The sequence below is a fragment of the Myodes glareolus genome, chromosome 6, assembly GCF_982192425.1.
Source record: "Myodes glareolus chromosome 6, mMyoGla1.1, whole genome shotgun sequence".
Lineage (NCBI taxonomy): Eukaryota > Metazoa > Chordata > Mammalia > Rodentia > Cricetidae > Myodes > Myodes glareolus.
In genome coordinates, this window is record NC_142031.1 from 69,642,634 (window position 1) to 69,668,874 (window position 26,241).

Here is a 26,241-nt window from a genome sequence, read left to right on the forward strand (position 1 = left end):
ACAACTATAGGATCTGACATTACCATCCACCACACTCCCCTCTCAACCCAGACCCAATCACAGCAGCTTCTTCACATCAACAGAAAGACAATGCTCCTGCTCCTTCTGCCTGGACACGGCGGTCCTAGGGACTCCCCGGGCTTATTCCGTCCTCTCTGACGTCCTGTATCAGTGTCATCTTCAATGAGGCTTATCCCGCTGACCTCTCTTCTGCATCATTTTTTAGTGCCTCCCCCCACTGTTTCTTCTCTTCACCCTGGTTTATTGCTTTCCATAGTTGGTAAGTTTTGCACCTGACTGTATTTATGTACTCGTCACCCCTCTTCTCCTCTGAGAATTCACACTTCAGTAGGCAGAACATGTGTGCCTGGTTTGGCCACCATTCATGTCCTCAGTCCCCACAGGAGTGCTTGCTGGAGGTGTGTGTGTGTGTGTGTGTGTGTGTGTGTGTGTATGTGTCTGTGTGTGTGTGTGTGTGTGAGAGAGAGAGAGAGAGAGAGAGAGAGAGAGACAGACAGACAGACAGACACGCACACACACACATACGCACAGACACACACACACGCACACACATACACAGATACATACACGCTACTCCACAGCTTACTTTAAATGAGGGACCCCATACTGGAATTGCTGTTCCCTTACTTACAATCTAAGTATTCAGTCACCTATATTTCATGCCTTTGTGTTTAGAATGAAGACACCTAACAATACTCTCCTATCTATTGGAAAGATTAAAATTGTAAAGCACTTCAAATACAATTGTCAACACTTTCTATTTTATTAGTCTTTTTAAGCATAATTTCTAATACTTAGATTGTATCTTACCAAACCAGTGTCCAGAGATTACTAATTTATTTATCTTATAGCTAAACAATAAAGTTGTTTCTTATTTCCCATGATTAAGGATAGATTAATGATGAGAGAATTAATGTACAAGGTTGTCTCCTGTGTTTAGAAGAAAGATGCATGCATCAGTGGTGGCTCTCTAGTGACACCATTAGACTGTTCTAGAGAGAGCGTTTGGGGAATAAAGAGATATAGGCCTGAAGAGATGAGTTTATGAAAACCGTGTGTGTAAGAGATTGTGTGTGAATATGCGTGTGCAAGGTGGGGAGGGTGTTTAGTAAACTGATTTTCAAAGGAGTTTGTTGTTGGTGTTGCTTTTTTTTTTTTGTCTTAATGCTAACCTTAGAAGTAGAATACAAACAAAAAAATCATATAATTGAGTCAGGTTAAAAAAAATGGCCAAAGATTTAAGATTCTTTTAGATTAAAGTAAGGGAAATAGTTAAATCACAGCCCACTATCTCAGCCCTTTAAATAAAGGGGTTATCTTTTCTCCTGAAAGAAACTCAGGGTACAGGCAGAGCTATATCTAAGAAGGAAGGGAAGCAGTCACTAGAGACGACATGGAGCCGAAACAGAGCAACCTAACGCTGACTGGGAGCTCACTGTCTCTGCTTTCTAGCCCTGAGTGACCTGTTTCCTAGACCCCGATGATCTCTGTGTCACCACACCCCTGAGAAACCAAAGGAAAAGACCCAGAGCCCTGCTGTGTGGACACCAAGCCAGTGAGGGCCTGGTGAGCTCTGCACAGGGTTCTCCTCCTTGGCTGGTCTGGGTCACTCAGGCCTCTCTAGTGCTTGTCCCCTGCAGTTACTCTCCTCCCATTTTCCTAGAGAATGGTTTCTGCTTCCATCTACACCAGGGTTTCTCTTCTTAAGGTTAACAGCAAGCTTCACTTTGTGAATTCAAATGGTCAGACTTGGCCTCACCTCTGACCCCGTCTCCTTAAGAAACTCAGTTACCTGGTTTCTAAGACACCAAACTGGCCTCATTTCCCCTCTATTTTCTGGCTGCTTGCTAATAAATCTCTTTCATGTGCTTATTTTCCCATTCTCTAAGTGCTGCTGTGCCTCAGTGTTCTATCTGGGCCACTTTTTCACCCACATTCTCTCCCTAGTTATCTCCTCCCATGTACAGTCTGTAAGTGTCTCTAATTCTGATGTCCATCACACCTGCCTCCTTCCCAGGCACTTTGCCTGAACTCTAGACCCAGAAATCCTATTGCCTCTCTGATAGTTCCTCTTCCATGTCTAAAAGGGCACGCCATCTGAAGGGAGCCGAAGGTATCATTCCCCATACTTTGTCTTCTTCGCCTTATAAATTGGCAGCACCAAGTTTCTGCAGGGCCAGGGTGCTGCCTCTGGTATAATTTTAGTTCAAACTGTTATCACAGACCAGGATTATGGTCAGAGCATCTCACTACTGTTCCAGCTTCTGCCATTGATCACGTGTGTCCTTGTTCAATTTAAGTAATCTACATCCCTGATCAAAGAACACGTGACTGGCTTCTTACCCAGAGTAAAGTCACTCCTCCTAATGATGCCTGAGAACCCAGTTAATCTGCTCTCCCACACCATGGTCTTTCACTCCGTGATCTTTTGACCATAATGGGCTCCCCACAATCCCTTGCACTTTCCAGGTGACTGATCTGCTGGGGGTCTTTGCCCCTGCAGTTTCACTCGGATGGCCTGTTCATTATCTTTGGGGTTTATGAACAAAGTCAAATTCCCAAGGAGGTCTCTTCTCTCACCACTGCCAAAGGGCCTTGTGGTGACTCCAAGCCTGAAGCTTAGCCTTATATCTTGGAAAGAGTACTTTTTAGTCTGAATTCCTTTTTAAAAACCCGAGTTGAACCCATCAGCTTTCTCACTGGGAGCAGTGTCTTGAGTGTGTGAGGTGGTAACTCTGAAGAGATGTGGAAAGGAACACTCCTTGCTTGAGATACATGTCTGAACTTAGTTTTAAATCATCTGATGGGAGATCCTCGATCGGCTGGTGCTATAATGGCATGCCCTATCCTTAAAAATTCTTGCTGCCATCCTCTCCACTTTCTTCCCAGTGGGTATCACAGTTTCACACTTGATGCTTTGCTTGTTTATTTTGATTCTCCCTGCACTAGATCTTAAGCTTCACGAAGGTAGAAATTTTCTCGTTTTCCTTATTTCTGTATCCTGAAGATCTAGACTATTTTCTGAAATACAGAAAGAACCCAGTTATTTCCTTTTCCTTCTTTTAGACATTATATAAAAACAAATATTCTCCTAACTGTAAAAACCTTGAATTGGGGTGGGAAAAGATTTTGAAGTTGGAGAAACTGAAGTTAACACACACAAATGTGAGGAGAAACGCTACTCACTATTGTGGTCTCCAATCTTTGCATGTGTTTACCTACAAATGTTACCGTTTTGAATTTATAGAAGAACTTGTGAGGCAGAAGCATGTGGATCTTTGTGAGTTCCAGGCCATCCTGGTTTACAAAATAGGCTTCAGACCAGTCAGGGCTTCACAGTGAGACACTGTTTCAAAAATCAAAAACAAACAAACAAACAAGCAAACAAAAAAATCAAATAAATTTTGGCCCTGAAGAGATAACTCAGTAGTTAAGAGCATTTTCTGCTCTTCCAGGGGACCTCAGTTCGAATCTTAGCAGCTACACCAGGCAGCTCACAACTGTCGAAGCTCCTGCAGGTGATCCAATGCCTCTGGCTTGCACAGGCACCTGCACTCAGGTGCACATACCCACAGTCAGAAGCACACATCTACACATAGTTCGAAACAATAAAAACAAAACTTTAAGATGCATGGAAGAGAAGAACAGGCAAAGGTCTTTGAGAATAGCATCTCTTTGTAGAGGAGTGAGCTCACCTGCCAGATTTCCGGGAAGGACTTAAATTACTAATTACAGTAAAGTCCACTCAGCTCGTTTGTGTAAATATGACATGCACAGCCCTTGAACGTAGAAGCTGGTGACTGGGAAGGGGCAAATTCTTTCACACACAAAAAGTTAACTGAAACAATGAATCTCCCATTAAAAAAAATTCAAACAAAGGTCAGACATGTATCTTAAGAAATGAATGTTTCTCAGAGTCCCACAGCCAAACATTGGGCAGATATCAGAAGTCCTACAGGGGATGGGGAGAAAGAATTGAAGAAATCAGTGGGGTTAGGGACACTACAGAATCAACTGACAGGGACTCATGGGGTTCCTAGAGATCAGGGAGCCTGAAGGGGTCTGACCTAGGTTCTTGTATCTATGTTATAACTGAGTAGCTTGGTGTACTTGTGGGATTCCTAACAGTAGGAACAGGAGGGGCTATCTCTGACTCTTTTGCCTGCTTGTGGGACCTTTCCCTCTTACTGGGTTGCCTTGTCCAGTCTTGATGTGATGGTGTATGCCTGGTCTTATTGTAGTTGGTTATGCTGGGTTTGGTTGATGTCCATGGAAGGGAGACTTTCCTGCTCTTTTCTGAAGGGAGGCAGACATGGCTCTGAGGGAGAGAGGAGGTGGGGAAGAGATGGGGGGAGGAATACTGCATTTGAGATGTAATATAGAGAGAATAATAAAAAATAAAAATAACTGGAAAAAAGGCCTTATATAATCACACACACACACACACACACACGTGTGTGTGTGTGCAAACATGCAAACACACCCAAAGAAATGAACGCTTCTTTTCACTTCCTTTCACAGTTACCATCTAGCAAATTCACACCATTCCTTGTGGGAAAGCTGATGGGTTAAACTCATGCTTTTAAGAAATGATTCAAACTAAATAGTGCATTCTTTCCAAGCGAGAAAGCCAAGCTTCAGACTGTTCATCACCACGAATCTCTGTGGCAGATAGGCTAATCAAGAGTTAATGAGGTTACTTTATTTAATTATTTACACTTGGGGGGCTAGAGGTGTACTTCAGTGATGATGCAAGTCCATAATACATGTGAGGCCTGGGTTAAATTCCCTGTCTGTCTGTCTGCCTGTCTGCCTGTCTGTCTGTCTCTGTCTGTGTCTATTTCTGTCTCTCTCATACATAAATATATTTTAACGAAGAAAGAAAACTTACTGCTCACTGGTGTTAATATAAAGTTATTATGAAGTGATACTGTCCAAGAACACTATCTGACATAAGGTTCTAGTTTGTATTACACATGTTTTACTTACGGGAAGATGTAGAATTCTTTCTAAGCACATATAGAAATTTACAATGAGAAAACAGCCACTCTGTAGTTCTAATGAATGTGTAGAAACCCTAGCATGAAGCGGCAGAACAGCTGAGCAATAAAGGAGACTTGTGAATCTACATAAGACAGACATTCCTTTCCCATCTCTGCTGGGCACTTCAGTTCTCTTACCATTTACCTACAGGGTTGTTGTCGAATTTTGCTTTACTAAAAGAAAAAAAAAATAGCAAAAAGAAATCACAAGGCAGATTTGGTCTTTCATTTTTTTTCAGAGACATTGCAGCATAAATAAAAATAAGATGAATAAGATTATTAAAGAGTCTTATTGATATTGCTCCTGAATGAAAAAGTACAAAAGCTTAGATATCAAATTGATGCCTCAAAGTTCTGGTATGAGGTAATGATGTTGACCGTAAATTCTTTTTTGCTTTTGCTCAACCAGTAGTAAAGTACTATAAGGGTTTAGGTTTGACACCAAGCAGGAGTGTTCCGATCACGGCATGGCAGCCTCTCCAACCTTACTTTGTGTTAATCCATTTCAACATTCATATGAACAAGGATAAATAAGATGGGGGAAATAGGGAATGTGCTTTATGAAAATTTTTACTTTCAAAAGTTTTAAAATGTTTTAAAATTAGATTAAAAGCCAATTTAAAAATCACGAACGCATCACCTCCTGCTTTTTGGGCAGAAAGCTGTGTTTCTCTGCTAATCACATTTACTAACGAGAACACAAACGCAAGAACTTCCTGGGTAGGTGGTCTTTCTCAGAACTTCTATAATTTTGTGAAACTCCATTTTTTAAATAAGGAAAAGATATATTTCTTTAGTGTCCCAAGTAAAGAAGTTATTAAAATATCTACTTACCAGGAGCCCCTCATGATTTTCACTGAGCTCCATGAGCCTGGAACTGGATTTCTGACGCTTGGGTTTGCTTCTTTCCCCAACACAGTCACGGGTATCCTCCGGGAGGCGTTCTGCTTCCTGACTGTTCGCAGCAGACTCATCATAGCTGTGGAAGCCATAGGGAACATTCTCCTTGTTGATAAGTTCCCTGAATGGAAAAAAAAGTTTAATTGTATTTTAAAATGTAAAGGGGAAACTTCATAATATAGTCATCATATTATACAACACAGGAATATCATAGTCACCATATCAAGTCACACAGGAATATCATAGTCACCATAACACGTTACACAGGAATATCATAGTCACCATATCATGGCACACAGTATTATCATAGTCACCATATCACGGCACACAGGTTTATCATAGTCATGGGCTTTGACTCATTTGTTCTTTCGAAACATTAGTATTTTAAACACTCCTGTAAGAAGTTTTCACAAAATTAATGACTTAGAAAAGTTTTATTTTAAACTATACCATAGATCAAATTAAACTACCAACACGACACTATAGTAAGGCAGAAATGATTGAGAGTCTCACAGCATGGCTGAGTTAGTGTAATTCCCTCATTCTCAACCTGCATCTGGAAATAAATTAGTTTGGCAGCCAAGAATAGACACCATATTTTACTGTCAGCGCTCCACATCCCCCAGTGAAAGAGAGCATTAAATACTTATTCTGCAATAAAATTCATACCATTAGACTATAAAAGAAAGAAAATTATGAATTAAAAACTTCTATCATATTTTCAAAATTTTATCATCTATAGATAGATTTTGTGCTGTCTAATTTGGTCATTTTAGAATGTAGAATATGTATATATATATGTGTGTGTATGTGTGTGTGTGTGTGTGTGTGTTAAAATTGTGTGAGAATTCATATACAATTATCAGAAACACCTAAAGGACAAACTATTGTAGAATATTCCTTTACACTGTGCAAAGATGTGCCACTGAAATTGGTTTAATAAAGAGCTAAATAGACAATAGCTAGACAGAATGTATAGGTGGGACTTCCTAAAAGAGAGAAAGAACTCTGGGAAGAAGAAAGGCAGTTCGCCAGCCATATGAAGAAGAAGCAGAAAATAAAAGTAACTGAGCCACAAAAAAGAATGTAGATTAAAAAATGGGTTTATTTAACTTACAAGAGCTAGTGGGACAACCCTATGCTATAGGCCAAGCTTTCATAACTAACAATACACCTCTGTGTCATTATTTGTGAGCTGGTGTTCTTGACGAGAAAGTTCATCTACAGAGTAGCGAATTGAAGAGAGGATATAAAGTTGACAGCATCTAGCATGTGGGTATTACACTCATGCATAATATCTTCTGCAGATGGCTGCAGAAGTATGGTTGCAAAGCCAAAATATGTTTCATTCCTAAAATTCTGTCTTCTTGTCACCCTGCATATTTCCCCAAACTATGTGGACATTATAATTTTTAGTGGAGGTTCTATTATACTTGATACAGACTCATCTGTGTCCACTCACAATTCCTGTGCCAATGTTTTGATGTCTAATAAACTCATGGTGAAGGAAAGGCCTCTCAAGTTATTCAGTATAGTGGAGGTCATTATGGCAGGACATCCAGTGTCAGTACTGTCCATATAAGAGATATCAGGAAAGCATGCATGGAAGGAAGGTCACATGAGGACAGTGCAAAGGCAGTCCTGTCAGGCCCAGGACAGTGATCTACCTTAAACCATCCCTGTCTATACCTTGATCATGGACCTGCCGGTCTCTAGATCTGTGAACAAATAGATACTGTTGTTTAGGACAATCAGTTGGTGGACTTTGTTATAGTAGCCAAGCACACGAACGAAGAACTGAACAATACTTTACAAATCGAATGGAAAGCTGATGTTTTAGTCATTTGGAACAATGAATAAATCAGCAGAATAAGCTGCTGAAATTGACATGCAGCAAGGTGGCAGGACAGCCATGCTTACCTATGTCAGCTTCCCAGAGGGAGATCTTTGCTCACATCAACACCCGTGTGTCTCAGCCCCAGTGCTAGTGAAGATCTGGAGCCTAGGAACCCATTCTTTTCCCAAACATACATCACATTGCTGTCATATTTGACATGAGTCAAATTTTACCTGGACATAGAACTCTGGGCCTTTCCTTTTAATTACTGGATCCTTGCCCAGGGTTCCTTTTCTCCTAGATTTCTTTTTTCCTCCTTCATACATATGTAATTTCTTAATAATATTATTTTTATGTATCATAATTATGATATTTACCATTCCTGCAATTGAGCATGATTTTCTTTATGCTTTACAGCAGGATTTTAATATAATATTTATATAACAAATGCAGGCATTAAGTTTTCAGGTCATTGTATTTTGGAAGATTTAAACTACTTTCACTTAAAAATGATGTCTTGCCTTTAAACAATAATAAAATAGAGACAAATATGCATATTCCTGGTAGCCAACAGATTGTTTAAACAAGCAAATTAGATGGAAACTTTTATATACTTGATATATTCCTCAAATATTTATGCTTTTATTTTAGCAAATAATTATTTGAGTTTGATTGCTTTTTTTTTCTTGTAAATTTGACAACAAACCATTTGCACCAAAGTGAATGATTCATAGTCTTTGTCTCCCTTCAGTGATATTTATCTAAAAAGTCAAATGGATTCAGTAAGACTCCACCTACAACCAGACCATCACTGACTGGGGACAGTGTTTAACTGTCACAGCTAAAAGTAGTGAGATGCAAAGTAACATAACAAAATAAACAGATTTCCTTAAAACATGCTGCAACTATTCAAGGAGGCTCTCAGTTTTGAGTAAAATATTATAAGGTCTAGATTAACTGTGCTTTTGTAAGAAAGTAAAACCTGATGGAAATCTTAGCTAAATTGATTTAAACAGTTATAATTAAACCCCAGGAATAAGAAACTCCCTACATGTTATAATGATTGGCCTTGATGTTCTCACAATTTATAAACTATTAATGTCTCTACTGGGGTTATCAGAGAGGACCAAACATTCTGAAGTCATTACTGATATGGTATACCCCTCTATATGCTGTGAATATGTTTTATTACCATTGGTTAATTAAAAAAAATGCTTTGACCTATGACAGGACAGAATATAGTTAGGTGGGAAGTCCAAACAGAGATAGAGGGAGAAAGAAGGTGGAATCAGGCAAACATCATATAGCTGCTGAAGAAGAAAGATGCCTGTAGCTACAGCCTCATGGCAATACACAGATTAATAGAAATGGATAAATTTAATATATAAGAGCTAGCTAGGAATATGACTGAGCCATTGGCCAAACAATGTTATAATTAATATAGTTTTTGTGTGATTATTCAGGTCTAGGTGGCCGGGGAAATGAAAACACAGTCTCCATTCACATAATGGTGCCCAAATGATTGGGGCTAACCTGCATGGTCCATCACCCACTTTGGGTCCAGGTGCTTGGACATCCACTTGTGGTTAGGAGGAAAGTAGCTAAGAGCGCCCAGCAGCTCAGTATCCTTGCCAGAAAAAAATGGTCAGATTGGGTCTGCTAGGCATGCACAGGCAGGAAAATATGGCAGATTCCCGCTGTCATACACAGAGATATTTCCAGGTTGTGCAGTGTGCTGTATGGAAGATTAAGCTTTTACTTAGACTAAAAGGGTTTATGTGCTGCATGCTTCTTCCCAGAGCTGGTGGTGAATGTAACTCCACCATATTAAAAGGCCAAGAGTGAGCTAATATCCAGGGTTTCTGTGACCAATCTGCCTATCATTTTAAGATGCTCCTGGTCAAAAATGATTATAGATACACAATAAATATAAATTAGACAAAAATCAACCTCCGAACAGGTCACAGAGTGTTTAAAAATGTACATAGGCTTAAGAAAAAAAGAAAATAGATATAGACAGTTATAAAAAGAAATACTTTAAAAAATAAAGCAAAGTCTTTAAAGAGACAGCAAAAGTAACATTAAAAAGTCATGTAAAGATGGAAAATACACAGAGAGTTTGGATTATGTATACTATTGTGTTTTCTTTGAAATTTGTGACTGTTAATGAACTAACTGCAGAGACATTTCATTGTGGAGGTTACTAAGCTAAACCAAGATAAATGTATCTTGACTTTAAAATTTGAGTCTAAGAATATGTTACTTTGGAAAAGAAGTTCTGCTTTTGCTTCCACAAAGGATGGGAACTTGTGGATTTCTTCCAGGCAAATGTGGTTTAATGGAACAAGATCCCCCAAAGGTCTCTGCATACCCTAAAAATACTTTGCCCAACAAACAGTAGGAAGTAGTTTGGAGAAAACTAAGCCCAAATTCTCAAATACCTATTTTATTTTAAAAGGGTTGGTTATAAATGACTAATGGGCACAGTTAATTTCTAGAAAAAATAATTAAGGGGGATATAATATAGAGGTGAATATTTTGCATTGGTAAATGATTAATTGTTGCAGTCAATTTCTAAAAAAGGGGGGATATAATAATTATTTTGTATTGCTATGGATCTTTGTCTATTGATACAAATTTAAGGTCAATTTTGCTACACTGTGTATATGTATATCTGCTCTTGTTTAAGGTATTGTGCTTATGCAGTTTATTTAAAATATAATGTATAGTTAAGAAATACAGATTAATAGTCATCCATAATAATTAAACTTTTAGTTACATTAGTTGGGTTTTCTAGATATGCAGAGATGTGTTTCAGTTAGATAGATAATCTTCAATACTTCAAAGACCTGCAGAATATGGCATTTAAAGGTTTTAAGAACATAAATTTTCTGAACTGTAAGATATGTCTGCTTTTGGGAGCACTAATTACTTCAGAGAGGTTGATGACCTTTGAAAAAACTTGTTATGGAATTTGCCTTCAATGTGACAAGGCTAGTCATTTGGGCAAGAAACTGTTCTTGCCTGAACGGTTTGATGGTATGCTGTATAAATCGGACATGCAGGACCCATAGAAAGATGATTGCTGAACTTGCCAAAAGAAGGGGAGACAGTCCTTCAGAGTTCCTGCTTCATGAAAGAGTCTGTCTGAAATTCTGCAGGACACAGAAGAATGTGACTGACAAACTACCATTATAAGAAAAAAAGTCTTTCTAATTTCCTGTCTTATGGAAAAGTCTGTAAGATACTATGGGCCTATAGGTTGAAGATGAATGCCCAAACATTACAGAAGAATTTTGGGTGACTGTCCAGGCAGCGAGATGTTTATGTCAGTTTTAGAGTTTTGGAAATTGCTTACAATACACTTCCTGCTTACTTTAGTAATATTATATCCTTCTGAGATCTTTGAATGAGTTGAAGATAGATAATTATAGTTTTCCTTATTTGTAATAAAAGATAAATTTGATATAAAACTTTAGACTCACAAAGATAAAATAGATGATAGAATATTTAGTTTTGTTAGTTACAAATAGACTAAATATTGTAACTCTAACTCTTGCTTGATACATGTTTTGTCATATATAATTTTATTATGTTAAATTAAAATGTTTCTTTTCAACTAGGCAGAAAAGAGGACATGATGTGGGATGCCCCTCAGCATGCTGTTAATATGTTTTATTATTATTGGTAAATAAAGAAGCTGCTTTGGCCTATGGCAGGACAGAATATAGTTAGGCAGGATATCCAAACAGAGATAGAGGGAGAAAGAAGATGGAGTCAGACAGACACCATGTAGCTGCTGAAGGAGAAAGATATCAGAACCTTACCGGCAAGCCACAGCCTTGTGGCAATACATAGATTAATAGAAATGGGTAAATTTAAGATGTAAGAGCTAACTAGGAATATGCCTGAGTTGTTGGCCAGTGTTGTAATTAATACAGTTTTTGTGTGATTATCCGCATCTGGGTGACTGTGTAAAGAAAGCACAGTCTCCATTTACATATTACACGAAGAAGGAAGGCAAAAGAAAGTTCTGAGACTGGAATAGAGTTGGTAGAAGAATCAGTGGCTAGAAAGTATGCAGAGCAAAGGGGTGAGGGATGGGAGACCAACAGAGCTGGAAGGGATAGCACAGGTGAGTGAAGGCATCAGGAGAGCCCATCAGGGAACAGAGGGTGGCCATAGAAGACTTCAGACTGTGGAAAAATCACAGCCAGGTAAAAATCATGGCTCTGGGACTATGAGAGCTAAATGACCTCACACACCCATAGAAACTATTCAGTGTGTGCTGGAAGTTGGGGAAGTTCTGTCCATCAAGACTGTGGCCCAGCATGTCAGGAGAGATATCTCTCAACTAGATGGACAATGCAAGCAAGGAGCAAAAGGACGGGACCTGGTGCCCAGGAAAGAGTATTGTGGTAACTTCTGTGTGGTCACCACACACAGTACCCTAGGAGAACATAAATATTGCTGTCCCAAGACTCTTTTACACAGCTGTAACAAGATCAAGATAGGGCCTAGAATGAGCAGTGATGGTGAGGACAGAGATGAAAGATCAAGGTTGGAGTTTCACAGGTAGACTGCAGCAGACCAGACTCCTCTATTCCCCACTTCTCCTGGCTCTCCAGATGCTGCTAATTGAATAAAAATAAAATAACACATGTAAGAAACATCCACAGCCTTGGGAAGCCCAGCTCTCCAAGCTCTCTCAGAGGGTGTGCTAGTTTGTGGTTCACATTAATGGCTCCTATTCATTACCACCTCTGCCTGCTACCTGCGGCCACCACTGCTACCACTAATATCTTCTTGCTGTGTTACCACTTCCTACTCCACAAATCTGCTGTCCAGAGAGAGAGGGTGGAAAACAGGCTGTCATGACACTTTGAAGATAGTTTTAAAAATGCTAATGTAGACAGTAATAGTTATGGTAACCAATACATTATACTTATAATGAGGCAGACAGAATGCAAATGTATTATGCTGCTAAATGTTTTATATAAATCCATTGTGGACTGATTTCAAATGTGAACATTTCTGGTATTGCAGTTTTTCTATTTTTCTAAGGAAATATTATAACTACTATTTTCTACCAGTTCTAACAAAAATCTTTAGAAAAGACTTTTATTATCAATTTATTTTTGAGATAGGGTTTCATGTAGTCCACACTAGCCTTAAGAAGTCTCTTTGTAGCCAAGACTGGTTTTGAAAACTTTTGATTCTCCAGTCTCTACTTCCTGAGTGCTGGGGTTAAAGGTGTGCACCATCATTTCCCACTTAAAACTATGTTTTAAAATAAAGTTTGTTTTAAATATTAAATTTGCTATGGATGAATAGCTTTTAATACAAAATTAGTGCATGAGGATACTGATTAAATCTAGACTTAATAATCCTCCAAATAATCTCAGAACTAAAACTCTTTATCCAACAATTCAAATTCTCATAGTTACAAGTCCAATTTGGGCTGAAATTCTAACACAGTTCTTAAACTAATAAACTTTTTCCTTGTAAAATCAGTGGGTTAGATAATTGATTCTGCAGTTTGCGTGAATTTATTTGTTAACATAGCTGTTGAACACTGAAGTATTACATAGCAGGGGATATACTTACACAGTCTATCTTCTATGATTTTTATTTCAACAAAAAGGGAGTTGATTGATAAAGATTTTGCTATAGAATATGAATTCAGGAGGTGGTAGTAAAGGGGAATGTGTGAAACTATGGTTAACTTCAGTATTCAGTGTTTGGTAATTAAGTAAAAATATTAACCACATAGCAAATGGAAACAAACTTGGAACATTCCAGGAAAACATGAATATAATCAGTTAATGATACATAATAATTTTCCTTGGGAACCTGCCTTCTGGCTAATGATATGAATGGTGATTTGCATTCTTACTTTACTAAAGCCACTAATGGGGAATAAACTTTTTGTAACATCATTCTTAAAATTTATGCTGCAAATTTTAAAGTTAAATAATATTATAACATAGAAATTAAGCTTTTATTCTGTTGATTAAAATGTTCAGCTTTTAAAAAAATACTAAAACTTCAAGAGGATGATCGAAGAGGCTTATTATGGAGTTGGTTAGCCATTTGGGCAAGAAACTGCTCTTTTCTGGACTGCTTAATGTTATGCTGTATGAATTAGATTTGTAGGATCCACAGGAAAATTATTTCTGAAGTTGCCAACAGAAGGTGAGACAGTCCTTTGGGGTTCCTGCTTCATGAAAGAGTCTGTCAGACATTCTTCAGGACACAGAAGTAAGTGATTGACAAACTGCCAATATAGGTGGAACTGTCTTTGAAATTTCTTGTTTCATGGAAAAGTCTGCTGGATTCTGTGGGCCTGTAGGCTGAAGATGGATGCCCCAACGGTACAGAAGAACTTTGGGTGACTGTCCAGGCAGCAACATGTCTCTGTCAATTCTAGAGTTATGGAAGTTGCCTACAATGCACTTCCTGTTTACTTAGGTAGTATTATATCCTTCTGGAGTCCTTGATGGAGTTGAAGAATAGTTATAATTTTCCTTAGGTATGATAAAAGATAAAGTAGATATTCTTGCTTGATAACTGTTTTGTTATATGTAATCTTGCTAGGTTTAAGTTAAAACCTTCCTTTTTGTTTAAACAGAAAAGGGGAAATGGTGTGGGAAGTCCTTCTGTATATATGTTGCTTTTATTGGGTTATGAATAAAGAAGTTGCTTTTGGCCAACGGTTTTACAGAATATAGCCAGGCTGGAAATGATAGAGAGTGGGAGGAGTCAAGGAGAGGCCATGTAGCTGCTGCCAGAGACAGATGCCTCCGCTGGAGCCTGCCAAAACTTTGCTGGTAGGCCATGACCTTGTGCTGATACACAGATTAATGGACATGGGTTAGTTTAGTATGTAAGAGCTAGCCAATAAGAAACTAGAGCTAATAGGCCGAGCAGTAATTTAATTAATACAGTTTCTGTGTGGTTATTTTGTGATCAGGATAGCCGGGAATGAACAAGCGGCCACCTACTACACATAACCACGTGTTAGAATTATTACAGGGGCGCTCCAGTATTTAACAAAGGGAACTCTGTTGACTAATTGCTAACTTCATGTTTACTTAATAAATCCACTTCATGCTGACTTATAAGGAAGAAAGAACCTCTGGACAGGATTTCTCTAAACAAGTTATTCAACAGGATGTTATGAAATACATAAATTAAGACGTGGCTTCCCACAAAATACCAGATATCTAGATGAGACTGAGATACTAAGTCACATAGAAACGCTGGCTAAATTGAGACTGGGCATAGCGAAAACTTGTACAATTTTAACCTGGGTACTGAAATGAGAGGAGCAGGTGACCTGTAACACAGTGACTGACTTAAAAACAGGAAGAGAAAACTCAAGAAGTGAGAGCTGAAGGCAACTTACTTGTCTCGGCCATGCCAAACATCATCCTGCTTCTTAAACTGATGCCCTCGATGCCTGGTGGGTGTGGAAGATGGCGATGGTGGTCCAGGTTCTGAGTCTTCCGAACTTTGATCTCCAGAGCTGTTGACATCGAAAAGATGTTCTTCTACTGCTGACCTGATGGTTCTTTCTAAGAGTCTAGTTAAACACAAACCACCAAGTTAATGAAGCAATCAAGGTTACCAATGAGTTCCTTTAAAAATAGGCCCGTAGTTCAGAAGTATCTCTATTTCCCACTGAAGGCCTTTAGTACTCATGAGCAAAGACAGAATGGTACGTTCATGTAAAATAATTGCATGTTGCATTAAAAAAAAACTAAGTTAAATCACACCAGGTTGTTTGTCTCATTTTGTGAGTCTGTAGTGACTGAAATGCTCAAAGCAGATGTAGCAAAAACTGGGAGGATGTCGGGAAATAAGAGCTACTTAAGAAGAGGTAGAAGTAGAAAAGTTTTCACTATAGAGCAACAATTGAGTATCTTTACAAAGCATGATTCCTCCCGAAGCCATACCAGTTCTGCAGAAGGTGACAGTCTGATTTACAAAGTAAACAGACAAAGGTATTTTAGAATATCTAGTATATATTTAGAATCTCATTAAGATAAAATTATATAGGGATTAGTAGTGTTTGGGGTGGGGGACCCCTAGCTCACCAGAACAATTACATCTCAAAGGCATGGCAAATTGCTTTACGTTTATAATCCAATAGTGATTGACAAAATTAAAACTGGATTCACATGAACACATCCCAAAATATGCTATTCAAATGGGAAGGATAGATTTACTTTACTAAACCTAAGGAAAAAAGGTTAAGCACAAAAGGCCAAAACAGTGCACCGTGAGATACAAAGAGGATAGTTTTGCCCATTGTCACTGCTCTGCCTGCTCTCGCAAAGACCTGTGGCAGTTTCACAGCGGCAGAGTCATTTAGTGTCTCTAAGCAATCAGTAGCCATTTAGTTTAATTCTGAATAAGCTGGTATGGAAATTCTTAATTTACACTCCACTCCTCAATGATTGCTTTTTTACTACCTAAAAGATTCACAGGCTTTTTGTTTATTTGTTTGTTTGCTTTTTAATAGCTAGACTGAAGGATACCTTTCTTTAAATGAAATGGTTTTCGCTTGCTTTGTTTTGAGACAGGGTCTTGCTACATAGACCTAGCAAGTCTTAAACTTACAATCTTATGAAACCACTTGCCTAATTTTATCAAATGGTCTTTAAGAACTTCAACTTAAATTTTGCTAAATAAACAGTTCTATTAATTCTTAGTTAATTTTTATCAAAATTACTTTAAGATAAGGAGCACATAAAGCCTAACTGAGGTAGTCATTGCAGCTTTTTGTATTCGGTGCTCCAAGTGACTCACTGGTGCGGGGAATGTAAATAAGTTAGCATCACACAGAGAGTAACTCACAGTGGCACCAGCTGCACGAGGAGAGATAATTGGGCACAACATGGGCAAGAACATGTCCATATTGGTTCAGTTCTGGAATCTTAAAAGTTTACAGAGTCAAAGAAAATTAGTTCTGCTCTTGTTTGCTTCCTGAAATAGTGGGGGAAATCCAAGTCCATCTTTTGAGATTCCAGTTCTCTCCCGTCATTGCTTCTTCCTTTTTCTTTCTTTCCTCCATCTCACACCTTCTCTACATTTAACACTAGATTATTGCCCAAGGAAGATGTTATGAGTAGGTTTCATGTGTCCCAGAAAAAAAAACCAAAGAGGTAGGGGTGAATGAAAGACCTTTGGACCACAGACCATTTATCTAGTGAACTGGAGACTACCTAGGTAGTGTATTAACATTCCTAGCACGTCTCTTGGCACTGGGAAGTGTAGGAAGTTAAGGTCTACCAGGCTGAGGAATGCCAATCTGGAGTCTGCCTAGCACTGTACCAGAGGTCCTGATCATGCCTGGTCAAAGAGGGGCAACTACGTGATTCTGCCTGAGAGTCTAGCAACAGTTGCCGTCAGGGGTCCTGATTGTGCCTGGCCAGTGAGAGGCGACCAAGCATATCCACAGATTGAAACTCCTGGGTACTGGGAGTGTATATAAGGTTCTCCCAGTCGCTAAATAAATAAATCTGTGGCTTTCCTTTCACCCGACTCCCAGTGTCTATGTTGTTGACGTCATGCCTTCTCATCCCCACTCCCAAGGAAGCCCTTCCCTGAGGAAGCCCTTAAGGCAGAGCAATAGGGGAGATAAACATTAACATGGCAAAAAAGATCCTGTGTTAACACAGCCTGCACAGGGCAGAACAGAGGGAACAGTGTGGCAGTGTGCCATCTGTTAGTGGGTCAGGAAGAGATTCCTGGAAGGGATGAATCAAAACATGAAAGTTCTGGCTGGGCAGTGCACAGCCAAGATGAATGTCTGCCACAGAAATCAGATCAGTCTGTCTCAGCAATAGAAAGTCAAGTGACCCAAGAACCACGTGCAATGAGGTCAAAGAGGCGAGCAAGTGCAGATAACCCAGCCAGGGGCAGTGCAAAAAACAGAGATGTCCTTAGCCTACATACCCCTAGGCTCTGAGGGAAAAAGAATGTGCCAGGTATAATTACCCCAGCATTGCCACTGCTGTGCGGAGAAAGGACGTGGTGCCACCACAACTTTGCTTTCCTTTCTGTATCCCAATAACAACACAAGTAAAAGGACTGCAAAAATCCTCAAAGGCAGGGCCAAGGCTCACTCTCTATCCCACATTAACCCTGGGGATGGCACATTGCAGGCACTCAATGAATATCACCTCAGTAAAATGAATGAAATGGGGAGAAAAGCTACGGCTAATGCTTGAGCTTTACTTCCATTCTCCACAAGCTGCCTCCAGGGAACAGAGATTCTGGCTTTGTAAACATTAACTGAACCTGACATTGTTTCTACTGAAATAAACTGAGAGGTAATAGTGTCAGGCATAGTGGCACACTTATCTACAATCCTAGCACTGGGGGACACGCAGGATTGTGAGTCAAGGGCCAGCCTGGGCTACATAGAAAACTGAAGGCTTACCTAGTATAACATAGTGAAAATAAGAAAGAACCTAGTTGATAGTTTCACATGAGGTAGGGGGTTGTGTGTAGTTATACACAGAGCTACTTTCTGGAGATGAATGGCTTAAAACCCACTCCTTGTTTCCTATCTTAATCTTCTGCTGTGTAATCTCTTCGTACACTGTGAAGATGTGTCACTCTGATTGGCTAAATAAAAAGCTGAACAGCCAATAGATAGGCAGGATTTCCAGGCACAGAGGATGCTGGGAAGAAGAAAGGGGAGACAAGAGGAGATGCAGAGAAAGCAGTATGGGCAGTGCAGAGCAAAAATAACTGAGCCACATAAAACAACGAAGAGTAAAAGATATGGGTTAATTTAAGTTATAAGAGCTAGTTAGAAACAAACCTAAACTATTGGCTGAGCTTTCATAATTAATAATAGGTCTCAGTGTGGTGATTAAGGAGTTGGCTGGTGGAAGAAAGACATGCTACAATCTTCCAATTCTACACAACATTAAAATGGTTTTTTTCATTAATAAATGGGAAAAGGCATAAAGAGTTTCAAAATATGAGAACAAATAACTTACTCTCCAGTTGTTGAAACATTGCTGACTTGAGATACATGAGCACTGTGAAAAGAAGCAGAGAGAAAGAAAATCAGGTTGGCTGGGGGTCAGAGATAGGCGTGTTTCTAAAACTGCTCAGAATTCACGGGGGTCAGCAGGGTCCAGAGGGGACAGAGAACAAGGAACTGGCATTGTTTTCTATGAAATCATTTCCAACCTGTCTTCTCATCAGGCACAGGTTCCTCCCTGCACTCCTCAGGATGGAGACTGTCAATCTCCGTGAGAGCACACTGTAACAAATGATGTAGCATGTTCGGCTGAACTTTTATAAACTTTTATTTTCTAAAAAGCTTGGTTCCTTTGGAATAATTAAAGCAACGATTCCACATCACCCATACACCATATGGGTGTATACATCCATACCCATCATCGACCCTCCTAATGAGGGAGCTCCATGTTCACCAAGCCAGCGGAGGGTCCAGCTTCAGCTACCTGTAGCATCTGTCATACTTCTCCCAGCCCTCCACCCTAACCCTATGCCTGGTCAAGATTCAAGTTTCTATGCCCCCAAAGGAAGTCAAACATTGAGTAGATTGTTGAGTCTACCAAGCCAGTTTTGATAAAGTGGCCTCTCCCTTTCTCTTCCTACTTTGCAGAATACACAGGAAGAAGATGAAAGTGAGAGGAAGATCGCTCCAGTGGCTGCGCTTCAACCACCATGAATGCTAATTCATCTAGGGTCATATGCTAATTCATCTGGGGTCATATGCTAATTCATCTGGGGGTCATTTGCTAATTCATCTGGGGTCACTTCCACACATTCAAGTATTGCTTCAGAATCAGCGAGGTTCTGCTCCTGTGTAACAATACATTGCAGAGCCTTTACATTGGGACCTGCCACTTGGAGGATTCTACACCACACCACCACCACCACCTCCACCACCACCACAACCACCATTACCAGCACCAGCACCCCCCCCACTCCACCACTACCACACCCCCATCACCTCCCTACTACCATCCCAACCTCCCTCCCCCTTCTCCCACATCCTTCTCCACCATCACCACCACCAACAAAACCACCACCACCACCACCACCATGCTACGTGTGGAAATCCTTGTCCTAGAGGATTTAGGATATCCTCATCCTATTATATATGATAATCATATATCAGTCCCAGGTCGTTTTCGACAGTTGAGGTGCAGTTATAAGTTATGCCCAAAGATAGAAAAGTCCCAAAACCATTTCATTGAGCAAAAGAAAAACTAAGAATAAATAAATAAATAAATAGATAGATAGATAAATAAATAAATAAATAAATAAATAAATAAATGTATGTGTATATAGGTAAAAGTCCTGAACTCTTAGAGTTTTCAGATACTGTGCTAGGTGCTTTTGCCTGAATTTCTCTCACTCAGCTTAGAGCGGACGTTCGAAGGGTGTGTTGTCTTTCCTGTCTTCGGGGAAGAGGTTAGAGAGCGTAGCAGCTGCTATGGAGGAGAGATGCTGATGAGCGCAGAGCTCGGAAGAGTTCAGCTCCTGAACCTGAGCTCAGCACCACGTACACCAAGGGATGCTTGCAGGTAGAGGTGAAGGCTTACCATTTGACTTTGCCTTTTGGCCACATTGCCTGTTAGTCACAGTGGTTCCCAGGCTCCATGGTCAACAAGAAACTCTTGCTGTATCTGTCCTGAACTGGAATAGGCAGTTCCCCTAGGGATGTTTTGTGGGTAGCTCTCCATAAATCCAACACTGTATAATTAACTCCTATGCTCCTCAATACAGTTACACAATCTCTGTTTGGGAAGCCAGAATGGACTAAATAATGACTAGGAAAGACCTAGAAAAACAGAGTCAGATGTGTTAAATGCTAGAGAGCATTCCAAAGGCAGGCTTCTAGCCAGTCTGGCCGCTGGCTCCAGAAGAAGGAGATGTATTTTCTCTCCTTTCTTCTCTACTTGGTTCTTAATGTTGTTCATGTCACCTGTTAAAGAAGATGTATTTGCTTGTTTGCTTTGTGCTGCCAGGGATAAACAAATGGCCTGCCACATGCTAGGTGGTTCCCTTCCTCTGAGCTACTGTGCCAACTCCAGACTGGTATTTTTATGTTCTTTTTTTTTTCCCAGCATAAAGAGAAGCAAAACATGAGAAGGAAAAAGCCACCAAAACAAAAGGACTAGGTTTTGACATTCCTAACTCTAATAGGTGATTAGAGCCTCAGCATACACAGGAATGACCTGTGATTCACCAGGACTAAGGGAAAGGGGAGCAAAGATCATATGCCTTGCAGAACTGGGCAAAAGCTTTACTACTGAGCTATAGCATTTGCCAGACTCTGCAGTTTTCATGAATTTCTCAGTCACTCCCATGCTATCGTTGGTCAGTAAAAGATACACTGAGTAGTAAGGTTCTTAATCCTTGAACTAAAATTCTTTAGAATTTCAACTATTTAGCTATCACAATAGCTATTTTAAATCCTACAAACAATTTAATATAGATATAATATGGCAATCTTTTTGTTGTTGCTTTTTCTTTGTTTTGTTTTGTTTGTTTTTGAGTCATGTTCTTTCTGTGTAGCCCTTGGCTGTCCTGGAACTTGCTTTGTAGACCAGGTTAGCTTCCAGTTCACAGAGGTCTGCCTGCCTCTGCCTCTGGAGTGCCTGGATCAAAGGTGTGTGTCACCATGCACAACTAGTTTATGTTAGTCTCCGTGAATGAAAATCAGCTAAGATCTTCTTCAAAACTTACAAGAAAAGTGACTTGAGCCATCTGAGTCAGTCATAGAGATTTCTCTTTGGGGTACAAAACTGAATGAACAAATAGTACTAATAGTTACATCACCTTCATTTTTGCTATATTTTTTTCAATCAGATTTATGCTAACTTTATGTTTTTGTTTTTAAACAGGATATAGAATTTCTTGTTTATATAGCTTGGGCATGATTTTAAGGAACTTGAAGAGCATAATTTCCATTGAGAAGCAGAAAAGGCAAGGCTCTGGTTGTTGATCTGGAAATTAGATGAAGTCATAGGCAGGCCGTTGATTAACTAGACTTCTTTGGGCTGGTGTCTTTATACAGAAAATGAAAGACTTGGCTAGTAATATCTATTTAGCTCTAAAATTTGTAACACGGTCTCAGATTCAAGTATACTGCCCCCAAATTTAAGTCCTTATAAAAGATTAGAACTACAGTTAGTTTTATGGCATGAGTCAAGCAATTTTATTAAATACCAAATGGCTGTGGCCAAGTATCCAGCCACCTTTATAATTCCACAGGCTGTGCTTAGCATTCACCCATAAGAAAATTTAGTGACAGCAACAAGAGCTTCTTTTAAAGCTGTGGTTCATTCAAGGAGGAAATTTAGGGCATTGCTATAAACTAAAACGCCTTTGAGCAATAAAGTTAACGTATAACAATATTTTCTTTATTTCATGAAGTTTTTAAATTCTCTTTATAAAATAGGAATTAATATATTCAGTTTTATCACCATGCCGACGGTTAGTGATGATGCATCTGCATGTTCTTTTGGTGCAATCATTTGTTAAACGAGACTCTAAGCCTACAAGCTCTATGTGTGCTCTACAGGCTCTACAAGTGTGCTCTATGGCCCACTTCTGTCCCTTTAGTCCTTATTTCTATTAGCAGAATCGAACCTGCATTTTCTTAAGATAATTAGGCTTAGCAACATTGGTCTCTGGAATTTGTATGTGCTGAGATGTGCAGCTGCCTATTGACAGGTGAGGCTTCTATTAGAACTCTTGGTTTGAAGAAAAGAAAACACACACACAGACACACACACACACACACACGTACAATGCACGCATGCATATGCACACACATATGCATAAGAGCTTCAAATCTACAAAACTACATAAAGATACCCTGATAAGTCATGAGCTGTGCATCCTCTCCTGGTTCATTGTGTTCTCTTAGGTGGCACACCCAGTCCTAAGGACAGTACCACCACCTTAACAAAACCCCCAAGGGCTAACAGAATTGCCATTTCTCTATGGAATGTAACATATACACTTATTTGGTTAAAAAAATCAACAAAATGGTAACTGAATAGTGGCTTTCTCAATTTTAAGATCTTAATGCATTCAGCAGAGTGTCACTCTTGAAAACACATTCCAGCCTCATAATTATTCCCTTTCTTTTAGACTTTGGCCATGATTATCACAGGCAGAGGGGTCATGCGGCATTTTCATAGCCATTAACCTTAATATTAGTTGCATCATCTACATATGGTTGGTATTATTAACATCTTGAAGACAGTTTGGTTTTAAACATAGTGTACATAATACTGTACATACCACATGTCGTATATACTAATGAACAGGAAGAAAAATATTTATATTCATACTCTCTAATGTCACATCTACTATTGTTTTAAATATTAAGCATATTTGAAAGGGCACAATGTAAAGAAAAGAGTTTTAGCTTATATTCTACTCAATACTTCCCAGTCTGCAGACATCTTTTGTTCAGCTCTTTTTGATATTTTGTTTGTTTTGAGACAGGATTTTTCCATGTAGCTATGGCTGTTCTGGAATTCACTCAATAGAGCAGGCTGGCCATGAACTCACAGAGCCCCGCCTACCTCTACCTTCTGAGTGCTAGGATTAAAGGTGTGCGTCACCACCGCCCAGGTCTTTTTGAGATTTCTAAAGAGTTCTCAGTTTTAGATACTTAGTATATTTGTGTCTAAAAAGAGATACAGATTTTTTTTTTTTAGTTTTTATAGTAGGTCATTATTAGCCAAAATTATTAAATGTAACAGAAAGGTCATATAGATACTGGGTTCGTTTTACAGATTGGAAGCTGATGTTCAGGGAAACTGATCTCACTCTGTGTAATCTGACATTTTAGTGTCCTCACAAAAGATGCCTATTATTCTCAAATAATCTGCTACTTCCACAAAATTCTGGAAAAACACCTGTTAATAGTTGCCCCATTAGAATATGTTATGAAGCTGCTTCAAAAGACTGAGATCTTTGGCAAAGAGCAAGCAAAGCATGAATCCTGGGGATACTGGAGCCACTGGCAGGAGAAGGTTTAGGATCTGTGTCTTTGTTTTCTTGCTGTGTCTCTTTGTAAACTTTGTAACTGATGTATTGTTGCATGTGCAGCCCCCATGTTCATATGGATTTACGAGTTCATCTTTGTTAGCAGAAGAGTTTGGATCAAATGCTTTGATGCCATGCTATTTGACACATACTAGTTTGCATCTTCCTTTTTTATTATTTTTTTTTTTTTTTTGGTATTTTTTGAGACAGGGTTTCTCTGTAGCTTTGGAGCCTCTCCTGGAACTAGCTCTTGTAGACCAGGTTTGCCTTGAACTCACAAAGGTCTGCCTGCCTCTGCCTCCCGAGTGCTGGGATTAAAGGCGTGCTCCACCACCGCCAAACTCTAGTTTTCATCTTTCACAGCTGGATTGTACTTGGTACATTTGCTTTGCCCGCTGATGTACCTCTCAATGAGCAGGCTAAATACTATGATTTCTACTTCAATTTCCAATCATACGGTTTATTTCTTAGACTTCTAGAGTTTTCAGCCACAACCATCTCTTCTGATATTACTTCTTCCATAGTTTTAACTTTGCTCCTATTCTTTTCCAATCTGGAAGAAAGTCTCGGATTTCCTCTTCATTATATATGTGACTTTTAATTTTAGCTTATGGCTTTGAAAATTTAAAAGAAAGTACCTATTTTATATGTGCTTGTGTGTGTGTGTGTGTGTGCCTGAGTGTATGCATATGTACTACATGAATGCAGAGGCTCAGAGGTCAGGGGAAGGGTTGGATTCCCCTGGAACTGGAGAAACAACGGCTAGCCCCCATGTGGGTGCTGGAAACTGAACCCGAGTCCTCTACAAGAGTAGCAACTACTCTTAACCACTGAGCCATCTCTCCCACTTTTATTTTGTTGTTGAGAATCTCATACATGAATACTGTGTTTACATAATTTTCAACATCTCTCTCCCCTGTCAACTCCTCCTGTGACTCAACTCCCTCTCAAATTCATGACTTCTTCTTTGTAAGCTTTTAAATATTTATTTATTTTAGGTGTATGATTGTTTGCCCTGCATGTTCCCTAGTACTCAGGGAAGGTAGTGAATCTCCCGGAATTGGAGTCCTGCTGACTCCATTTAGTGTTGCTTCTATGTACTCTTGTTTAGGGCTGATCGCCCGGGATTGGATAACTCATGAAGCTCAGTCTTACAGAAAACGGATTCTTCTTTTCTCATCAGCCATTGGTTACCTGTTCATCTAGGGGCTGGATCTTGTGAAATGTCCCCTGTCCACATTGGCATGTCACCTGATGTTGACATTATACAGGTCTTGTTTAGGCAACAGTGACGTTGAGATTTCATGGGTGCAGTTTGGCCAGTCCAGCAAGATACCCCCAGCGGTGTAATAGTGGCACTTTTATCTTGAGGGTAATCAACAGTTATCTAATTGGTCTTAAGACCCTGGTTAAGAGTAGAGAATTAATGCCTGGTACTGTCAACCTAGTCAGTTCCCCAGGGCTGGAAAGGTATTAGAGAAGTCAAAACTCTCATTTCCTAAACTGTATTCTAAACACTTATACCCACAGGCCAGTATAGCTTTCACCCCCACCCAAACAAAGCAAAGCAAAGCAAAACAAAACAAAACAAAGCAACTTTGCAACAAATGGATACTATTATAGAGATCTATGTACTATACTGATGAAAAGGCTGAGAAAGAGTGGCCATGGAATGCCCAGTTCCAGCTGATGTATCCATGACGCAGCTACCACACCTAAAGCTCAAGGAAAATCACAGAAGAGGGTTAAGAGCCAGAGAACCAGGATATCTGCTGGATAGTGTCTTATACTTGATTTTAAAAAGTATCTGATCTCCACCCACTGAGACAATGTGCCTGTTCGAATGGGAGCTCACCAAATCCAGCTGGACCGGGACTGAATGAGCATGCGATCTCTCTGAATGTGGCTGAAAACGGGGAGGGGGGGGGACGAGGGGACGACGACACTGGGACTTGTTTCTACTGCATGTACTGACTTTTTGGGACCCTAGTCTATTTGGATGCAAAGCTTCTTAGGCCGGGATGTGGGGGGGAGGGCCTTGGACTTCCTACAGGGCAGGGTTCCCTGCCTTCTCTTAAGGAGGGAGAGGGAGGGAAGAGAGTAAGTAGGGGAGGGGGAGGGGAATGGGAGGAGGAGAGGACGTGGAGATTTTTGAATGGAAAAATAAAAGTATCTGATCTCTACTGCTTCTCACAGTTTTTAGTGCACTTGTCATGCCAATTTAACCAATTAAAGTGTTAATGTCAATGCACTTCCAGACCTCTTTGTCATTCCAGACCTAAACGTGGGTTCCCAAGAGATTCTCACTAACATTCAGAGAGGTTGGTCAGATCCTTGAGAATCTTTTGAAAAGATTAACAGTATTGCTTTTCAAGT

The 26,241-nt window shown here is 39.6% G+C and overlaps 1 protein-coding gene across 2 annotated transcripts in view; it reads right to left on the reverse strand.

Annotated features, from left to right (window-relative positions):
* Fam13a (family with sequence similarity 13 member A) overlaps positions 1 to 26,241 on the reverse strand; it is a 90,753-nt gene that overhangs the window by 40,574 nt on the left and 23,938 nt on the right. For both annotated transcript variants that reach the window (XM_048439635.3, XM_048439634.3), the window contains exons 3-5: positions 18,819 to 18,860; positions 15,209 to 15,385; positions 5,898 to 6,084 (exon numbers count right to left, since the gene is read on the reverse strand). In XM_048439635.3, the coding sequence (XP_048295592.3) occupies positions 5,898 to 6,084; positions 15,209 to 15,385; positions 18,819 to 18,860 (406 nt within the window). The remainder of the gene's footprint in view (positions 1 to 5,897; positions 6,085 to 15,208; positions 15,386 to 18,818; positions 18,861 to 26,241) is intronic.